Below are 9,624 nucleotides of genomic sequence, written 5' to 3' on the forward strand. Positions count from 1 at the left end.
TTTAAACTGCAATTTTCTTTTAGAGCATGAGAAGCAGGACAGCGATATTGTCTTCTGGACTAACAATTTATATTACACAATTCGAGGAGATCACAGAAGTAATAAGTTTAAAAGACATATTATGCTTCAAAACCTAACTCCATTTCCAAATCCTAACTCAGGGTTTAAAACATTTCTCACAAAAGGTTTCTTCAGAGTTTAGAAACAGAGTTCACATAAACTCACATTTTCTCCCTTCTTATAAAGACTCACTAATATTTCAGCTTTGAGGGAAAAGTGGTCCAATGAACATCAGAGAGTTTAAATTCCTAGTTTAAGTGAGTTAGCCTATTTTACTAACTATATTGCAGAATACTATAAATAATATGCTGGTTATGTTGTAAAATCTGACCTATTGTGAACTATACAACAAAATGTACATATTTTAATAGAAAATCTGTCAATAACAGACACTTGACAAACCCTTAGAGCATCTCTCACTTTTGCCTTGTGAGAGGCTTCCAAGCTTGCTTCAAAGGATGTCTTGGGGGGCGCTTCTACACTTGCCTCCAGGGACACTTTCGCCATCGCCTCCGTGTTCTCTTCGGATGACGCTTTCACATTTTCCTTGGGGGCTGCTCCTGCACACACCTTGGGAGGTGCTTCCAGGCTCACCTCGAGAGATGCTTCTACGCTTACCTTGGGAAATGTTTCCAGGTGCACCTTCGAGGATGCTTCTATGCTCAACTCGGAGGATGTGTCCATGCTCATCTCAGATTCAGTTGTGCTCATGACAGATGACATGTCCAGACTCGCCAGAGAAGATAAGTCTGTGCTCTCCTCAGAGATTATGTCTGTGTAAAAGTTACGCTTGGGGATTATCTCTATATTTCTGTTGGAAATTATTTCCACATCCACTGGGGAGGGTGCATCCATACTCTTGGGAGGTGTCTCTACTTCTTCTGAGGGAACTTCTTCTACTTTAGTTTGAGGAGGTATTTTCGCTGCCGATATACGAAGCATAAAAGCTCTCAATTCATCACTAGTACATTTAGGCAGTGATATAGTGACATACTGCATTACATACTTGGGGACGCCTGTAAGTGAATGAGGAAGGAGAATTAAATTCCCTAAGTTAGAAATTTGACAAGATAACGATACACCACATATACAGTATAACAACAGGAACAGAGAAAAGAGATTGTTTATTAGGAAAGCACAGGGATTACACACAACACAGGAAATTTTAGTGAATTGGATGACACAGGACAGAACCATCACAAAGTCAGTGCTTCAGAAGCAACATGAACATCAGTCATTGTAAAAGCAATAGCTTGTTACGGATGAAAATAAGATGCTTCTCCAATGTTGATGTTTGCAGTAAGTTGTGTCTATTTTAATCGTACTATATTTCAGAATAATTCTCACAAAAAATTACAAGATCTTCAACCCTTTCTAAAAGTAATCAAAACATCTTCACCAGGGCTAGAGATCTTACCATTATAGGTGATTATGTAAGACACTCCATATTTTATTGTTTTAGAATAGAATGTAAGAAAGAGCATTTTCTCACCCATACTAACAATTGTAATAAGACATTAATCAGAGTGAGTTGGATCTCCAAGGTCCCTTCCACCTTTAACAATCTAATTTTATTTTTCCTATGAAGTGGACAAAAATGATCATATTTTGTGCCAGATAAGATGGAAGAAAGTCATTAATGCCAATGTTTGGAACCAGGCAACCTCATCACCACAGGTGGGAGTATAGATTTGTATATTTTCCCTGGGGGGGCATAAAAAGTACATACTGTTTGTTCTAGTAATTCTACTTCTAGGTTTAACCTTAGGAAAAGAAATTACATAAATACATAAAAATGTATACATAAAGTTGTTAATTACTATACTGTTTATAATATTGAAACAATTGCAAATACCATCCAAATGCTCCAAAGGAAATGTGGACTATATTAAGGCAGTCACTAAGAGTAATAACATGCAATATTTTGGACATAAAAGATGGTTTCTATTGAGTTTAAATAAAAGGTTATTTCATTTTGTGAAAAAAAATGCAAAGAAAAATATTAACTTGCCAGTGAGCACTGGGGTAATGGGGGATTAGATTAAAAAATTCTTCTACGTGAAATATTTATTGCTTATGTAATTAATTATCATTATTTTTTGAGATGGAGTCTCGCTGTATCACCCAGGCTGGAGTGCTGTGGCGTGATCTTGGCTCATTGCAATCTCCACCTCCCAGGTTCAAGCAATTCTCCTGCCTCAGCCACCCAAGTAGCTGGGATTACAGGCCTGCACCACCACACTCGGCGAATTTTATACTTTTAGTTGGGACAGGGTTTCACCATGTTGACCAGGTTGGTCTTGAACTCCTGACCTCAGGTGATTTACCTACCTTGGTCTCCCAAAGTGCTGGGATTACAGGCGTGAGACACCACACCTGGCCTAATTAAACACTTTTAAAAACGTATTTGGAGGTGGCTTTCTTAAGACCTGGTAAATTAAATTTTAAAAAAGACCTGGTTAAATTTATCTGCCACCTCATCTTTAAGTATGGGTGGCAAATTTTCATGTAATCTTATCAAATAATTAAAATATACCAAATTACCAAAGACTGACTACTTATGAATAAAACTTTTAGCTATATTAAATGTTATCTTTTAGTCCCTCATTTTTAGTGGAGAAAGCATTTTATTAACATATCTACATATGCCTAAACAGTCACATTAGCACCAACAGTTTGATCTACAGAAAATATAGTATAACTGGATTTTTATTAGCTAGAAACATGTAAGACAAAATATTGAGGTTTTTTTGGACAGTGGTAATAGAAATATCTCACCATAGATTGGTGGGGGAGGCTGGCAGAAAATAACCTGACATACATATAACTAGGCGTAAAAAAGTCAGGAATTAGAGCAAAAAAAATAAGGGTGCACTCCAAGAAAGTCTGTGATAGCATTTAGATTCATTTTACTAATCATATGAATACTGAGAAAAAGCAAAAAGAGTGGGATATATACTGGAAAGGAAAAAGTGGAAGGGAAAAAAAAGAGAAAAAAGTCATAGGAACAGTGTGTTAGCACTTTCCATTATTGGGGCAGGGGGTGTCTTGCTATCCAAAGGCAAGTCTAATACTATATGTAAACTATAAATGAGAAAATGAGAAAGTCCACACAACCCTGAAGATGTTTTATGTTAAGAACAATCTTAGGTCTCTGGTTAAAAGCTGAAGGATGATTCTATGCTATTCTTCCACATTTTAGGGAAAAAAGGAGGGTAGCGTAGGAAACTTTCTCCCTTGAAAGTGAAGTTTTTCTATACTTTAAAAACCCACAGAGCTTTAAAATTTAACAACCACCTCCAGAATTAACTATCTCATCCTACAAATTACCTATCCCCCAGATAACTGCCCTATCATGTTAGAAGTCAAAAAATAAATATGCAACATCAAATACTGGGTAAAATCACTAATATCGTAACTACTGATTCAAGCTATTTTGATGTCTAAATACAACAAATTCAGTGATGAAGCCTGCTTTCAAATGCAAATACTAACACCTCTGCAGGTGTTAGTATCAGGCTTTCCACAATATGCCTGTTACCTGGACTATCTTTTCCAGGGCTGGATAATGAAGCAGCACTTCTGCTTTTGGCTAATGACACTTTTGTTGGGCTGAAAGACAACTGATTAAATTATTCTCTTGAGAACTGATATATGAGCAATGAGCTATATAATGAGAACAAATTCAAAGGATTCCATTGGAAGAAAGAACAATGCAAACTGCTCTCAACAGCAACTTTCCCAGCAACACAAAACATACCAGGATTGAACACTGTCATCCGACTGGACTGTACTTTCAAGGAAGAGATTCCCAAAATAAAAGGAGAAAGGTCACAGCATACATACCAAAATAACTCCAAGGAAGGAGTATAGGTAACAATTCAAACACAGCCATTCCCCACGGTATGAAGTATATACAGGAACTCACACTTGGGAAAAAAAGTTGCACATGGTAAAACAACTTTTACAAGGATTCCTACAGATGGACATCACTGAAAATCATAATGGTCAAGTCCACTGCCAAAGGCTCCAAGAAAGTGAGTAAACTCTTTCATTAAAAGTAAATTTTGTTGTAAATATCTTGTGCCAATAAATCTTCATGTTCATAAAGATCCCTGTGTCAATGACATTTGTTCTAACAGAATTTGACCTGAATCAATTAAGTGGAGAGTCTTGGTATGAAACAAAAAGCAACAAATACATGTGAAAGGAAAATGCCAGGGAAAGGTTTTAAAAAGAAACTACGTTATGACCAGCGAAGTGGCTTACACCTGGAATCCCAGGACTCTGGGAGGCCGAGGCAGACAAATCATCTGAGGTCAGGAGTTCAAGACCAGCCTGGCCAACATGGCGAAACTCCATCTCTACTAAAATTACAAAAATTAGCCAGGTGTGGTGGTGGGTGCTTGTAATCCCAGCTACTCGGGAGGCTGAGGCAGGAGAATTGCTTGAATCCAGGAGGCAGAGGTTGCAGGGAACTGAGATGGTGCCCTGCACTCCAGCCTGGGCAACTGAGTGAGACTCCGTCTCAAAAAAAAAAAAAAAAAAAAAAAAAATACTACTTTATATAAAGAAGTACTTTAATAATCACTGTGAAATTCTGTGAATAATCAGCAGTGAAAATATGCACAAAGGGTAATGCTATGAAGCAAGAGCAAAGTTTTGAAGTTCAAAATGTGGCCAGGAATTTAAACTTCTAAATCCAAATTAATGAAATCTTGGAAGTGAATCAAATCCTCCAATACACAGCTATCTATACCAATATTCTGTTATTTATTTCCTCAGCTGCATTATCCACGCCCTGTCAGATGATGGGAGGAATTATATACTTCATTTACAGACAGATTGTTCTAGCTTTAGCCAAATAGGCATGGCATCAAAGCACATTTTTTAGTTTAAGTAGGAATATTTTGGCTTCCAATTTTGAAAATGATTTTTCAAGCAATTCAATGTTGACATAAAATACCTCTTTTAAATCACTACTTAAAATTTGTATTTAGAAATAACAACCACCTGGCTTCTTTTCCACTTGTTTTGTATTAGCAGATGAATGTGCCTTGGTATTTCTTCTATCTAAAGACAAGCTTTTCTCCTTGTTGGTTTTTTCTAGAGATCAAGTACAAAAGAATATTAGTGTTCATAAACTACTAATTATCTCAGGAGTGAGATATTCCTTTTTCAAATATTTTTTATCTTCTCTATCTTGCTTATAAGATTTAATTTCAAATAATATGCAGAAAGTCTATATCCCCAAACTTAAAGTGAGTTTATTCTTTATCTGAAATGAAATAGAATTATTTAGAAAATGGTAAAAATTAAGAAGTAAAATGTCTGATACTGACATCAAAGTTCCCAAATTACAAGCATACAACCCTTTAGACATGTCTAATACTTAAAAATAATTCATACTTTAGTTATAACTACTGTTTTTTGTTATATATGCATATATTTTAAAAACACATATATGTATACACACAGGTATACACATACATATGAGCACATACCAATACAAAATGAAGAAAACACCGAGCTCCAATATCAATCATTTAAATAAAAAGATATTTGTTCTTAACATAAAGAAAATGAATTATCTGAGTTATACCTGTATCAGCTTCTAGGCTTTAACAGACTGTCAGTGTTTTACCCTACGGAGCTATTCTTTTGATATCAAGTGTAATGTTATTGATAGCTCTAGCATCTGACTTCAGCTGCATGGCCAAAAAATGGCTTTCAGAGGCTGAGGTCCTGGACCTTACAAGTTACATAGTTATAACTAGTATTTTTAAAATAAAAATGAATATTGACAATTGCTATAGATGCCATGATTTAAGCAACCCAAGGAAAAATAATCTGCTTCGGTGTAGACACTTTTATTTCATATAAGATATTCTAGCTCAGTATACTGAGAAATGTCTGTTTAAAAAATAATTTCTTAGCCGGGCATGGTGGTTCATGCCTGTAATCACAGCACTTTGGGAGGCCGAGGTGGGTGGATCACCTGAGGTTGGGAGTTCAAAATCAGCCTGACCAATATGGAGAAACCCCATCTTTACTGAAAATACAAAATTAGTCAGGTGTGGTGGTGCATGCCTGTAATTCTAGCTACTCAGGAGGCTGAGGCAGGAGAATTGCTTGAACCTGGGAGGCAGAGGTTGCAGTGAGCTGAGATTGTGCCATTGCACTCCAGCCTGGGAAACAAGAGTGAAACTCTGTCTCAAAAAATAATAATAATTTCTCTTTTGGGGATTTGTAAACTGAAGTACATGTTAACAACATAGTGTGATCTGAAAATTTCTTGGATAATGTGATTGAGCAGCATGAACCGAACCGCAGAGGTGGTCTGATCATGTGATTAAGTCAGTATCCTTCACTAGCATACTGCAAGAAATGACAAAATGGTGTGAGCAGTTATTATGAATCAGCAATGAGTAGCCACAAAAATAGACTACTTGAATCAACCAAGATTTAAAACAGTTATTTAAAATATTACAGGTTAGATTATGAACTTCATTTGAGTTTAAAATATTGATCTATCTGTATTGACGAGGTTTTATTACAATTTAAAGGTAAGACTGCCAATATGGATTTTATTGCCTAGAAATCATTAATCATAGCATTCATCATTTCAGAGGGTACAATATATTATACCTGTAAGCAAGTTATTTCACAAAGTATCTTCCATACATACCTTCTTGTATTAAAAACTAATAAATAATTTTAAACGTTTTATTTGGAATTGCTCCTTCACAATACAATTTAACTAATTATTATCTTGACGTCATAATCTGTCCCTTCTCTTTACATGTCTCATTAATAAGGCTTTTGCTCATTATATTAAATATGTAATAAATGTCTATGAAATAAATCTTTGCTAATTCCTGAAAGCAATTAGATAGTAAAACAGAGTCAATGCTTGTGGAACAATTAAGATATATTAAAATGAAAGTATGTAAACATGGCATTGCAATTAATGTTATCTAATTTTTCTAAAGGATTTAGTTGGTGAATAATAAATTAATTTTACCATATTATAAGCAAGGTGCCAGAGAAAATCTTCCCATATTAATCTATGAATGAACCCAGACTATACATAAAAGTGCTTTGGGAAAGCATTTTGAGGGTGGAGGTGGTAAGTGGATAAAATTTTCTCAGATCAATACAACAGAAAATGTGATATACTCAGACTGACAATAAAAGACCTCTCAAGCTCATCATTGAAATTTTAAGAGTCCTAAAAGTACAAATAACATAATGTCAGTTTGAACAAAAATCCTTTCCCCCTAGAAATACTTTTAAACATATTAAAAACTATATTGTTTTATGCAAAAATGGAAATCTTTTTCATAAGGTTAACTACTGCTACAATTAATTACTTTAAATGATATCCAAAATCTTTTGCTGTACTAGAATTTTATAGCAATCAGCATTGCTCAAAAATTGTTGAGAAACCTAATAATGCAAAACAAACATTTTAAAATTCAAACTATAATTATGCCTTTTTCAATTCTTAAGGCACAAAAGCTGTCTTTCTTCATCTTTTTTTAATGGCTAAGTTTAAGGGAATGACGTGGAATTTGTTTTCTTTGTCTTTTTCCTCTCAAGAACACTCCTTTCTTTCCTCTAGAAAGAAAAAGGATCTCTTTTTTTGGATTAAAGGTATGGTTGCCTAATCCATTTCAATTATCAGTGAGAGGCACCATGTGCTACAAGCCAGACGTAGTTATTGACACACACTTGGGTATAGATTTTTCTTTTAATAAGGAACACTAATTAAAAGGGCAAACACCAGCAGCAAAAAGATATTTGAATTATCCATAGTAGATAACTTCACTATGTTTAAAACAACTCTGTATTGCCACTAGGAAGAGTTATAAAGTGGAGCTTGGCAATACATCTATCATTAAACGTCATTATCACTTTATTTGCTTTTGGGGGAAAATGTTGACTTATAAATGAAAGGTATAATTTAAATATCATGATCCACCTATAAAATGACCAAAATATAAACCATAGAAAAGGATGTTAGAGTGGAAGTCACTGAATTTCTTCGAGTCTTAACTACAAAACAAGGAAGATAATTATACTTGTCTGTCAATTTTCTAAGATAATGGTGAATAACAAACACGATATATGTAATGCAGATCAACTTGTCCACTGCTATATATATATATGCTGTTATTTTTCTTAAATGAGGTAATATTCACAATACTTAATGGAAATTGAATAACTAGTCTAACCAGTCCCTAAAAAACATGATTTCATTTATAGGTTGGCTACAATATCAACTAATTTTAAAATAAATAATTATGCCACTTAATGGCAATGTCTTTTGGCCAAAATATGTTTCAGTTTGAGATACTGAGGCCCAATAATCCCATCTGATATGATTAACACAAACATCATGAAACAAGTATATTGATGAAAATACAAGGCCAAGCATGATGGCTAACGCCTGTAATCCCAACACTTTGGGAGGTCAAAGCGGGTGGATCACTTGAGGTCAGGAATTCGAGACCAGCCTGGTCAACATGGTGAAACCCTGTCTCTACCAAAAGTACAAAAAAATTAGCTGGGCGTGGCGGTGCACGCCTGTAATCCCAGCTACTTGGGAGGCTGAGGCACGAGAATCACTTGAGCCTAAGAGGCAGTGGTTGCAATGAGCCACCACTGCACTCTAGCCTGGGCAACAGAGTAAGACTCTGCCTCAAAAAGAAAAAAAAAAAAGTACGTATTACTATCTCTCTCTTTCTGCTGTAAAATAACATAGTACTCTCCTGAAATAAACCTAAATGTTCCACAATTCAAATAGGTGGTACTGTAAAAATATAAACTAATTTCATTAAATGGAAATTCAGTAGAATACATAAAATAACTACTTGCTTTTGGCAATGGAAGTTTTAAGTCCTGCAGATGTTGAAGGCATTTGTCTGATAAGAGCAAAAGAAGTTCCCTGTTCAAGTTTTTCAGTAGATGAAAATTGTTTATTGGCTGAGAAAAGACATAACACTTACTGTAATCATATTTCAAGGAGGAAAGCATCATTAACTGAAACAAAATGAGTTTTCATGATATAGTTCTATGGAGCACAGACTTACATTACTGAAGTTCACAAGGTTCACTGCCTGTCATTCCTTTTTTTTTTTTTTTTTTATGTAGAGACGGGGGTTTCACCATGTTGGCCAGGCTGGTCTCGACTCCTGACCTCAAGTGATGTGCCTGCCTTGGCCTCCCAAAGTGCTGGGATTACAGGCATGAGCCACGGCACCTGGCCAATCCTTCTAAAGTGTATAAATTGTACTTTTGTTTTCTGAAATTGTGTAGGATTATGTACACATAGGAAAATTTACACTGAATCAATAGTAGATAAAGCAGACTTATTTTTTAAAATATGCATTCAATAAGCTGTGTAAAGCTTAGTCATTATTCACCAATTCATCATTTTTCTGCTGGTTATAAGTTTCAATAAGATTGTAGGTATAAGGCCGGGCGCGGTGGCTCAAGCCTGTAATCCCAGCACTTTGGGAGGCCGAGGCGGGTGGATCACGAGGTCAAGAGATCGAGACC

At 35.4% G+C, this 9,624-nt stretch overlaps 1 protein-coding gene across 1 annotated transcript in view; it reads right to left on the reverse strand.

The window, feature by feature from the left end:
• The window catches only part of MAP7D3 (MAP7 domain containing 3), a 32,593-nt gene that overhangs the window by 12,643 nt on the left and 10,326 nt on the right, over positions 1 to 9,624 (reverse strand). The window contains exon 6 of the mRNA XM_037733338.1: positions 679 to 1,076. Within this exon, the coding sequence (XP_037589266.1) occupies positions 679 to 1,076 (398 nt within the window). The remainder of the gene's footprint in view (positions 1 to 678; positions 1,077 to 9,624) is intronic.

Source organism: Cebus imitator, unplaced genomic scaffold (genome assembly GCF_001604975.1).
Source record: "Cebus imitator isolate Cc_AM_T3 unplaced genomic scaffold, Cebus_imitator-1.0 Scaffold517, whole genome shotgun sequence".
Taxonomy (NCBI): domain Eukaryota; kingdom Metazoa; phylum Chordata; class Mammalia; order Primates; family Cebidae; genus Cebus; species Cebus imitator.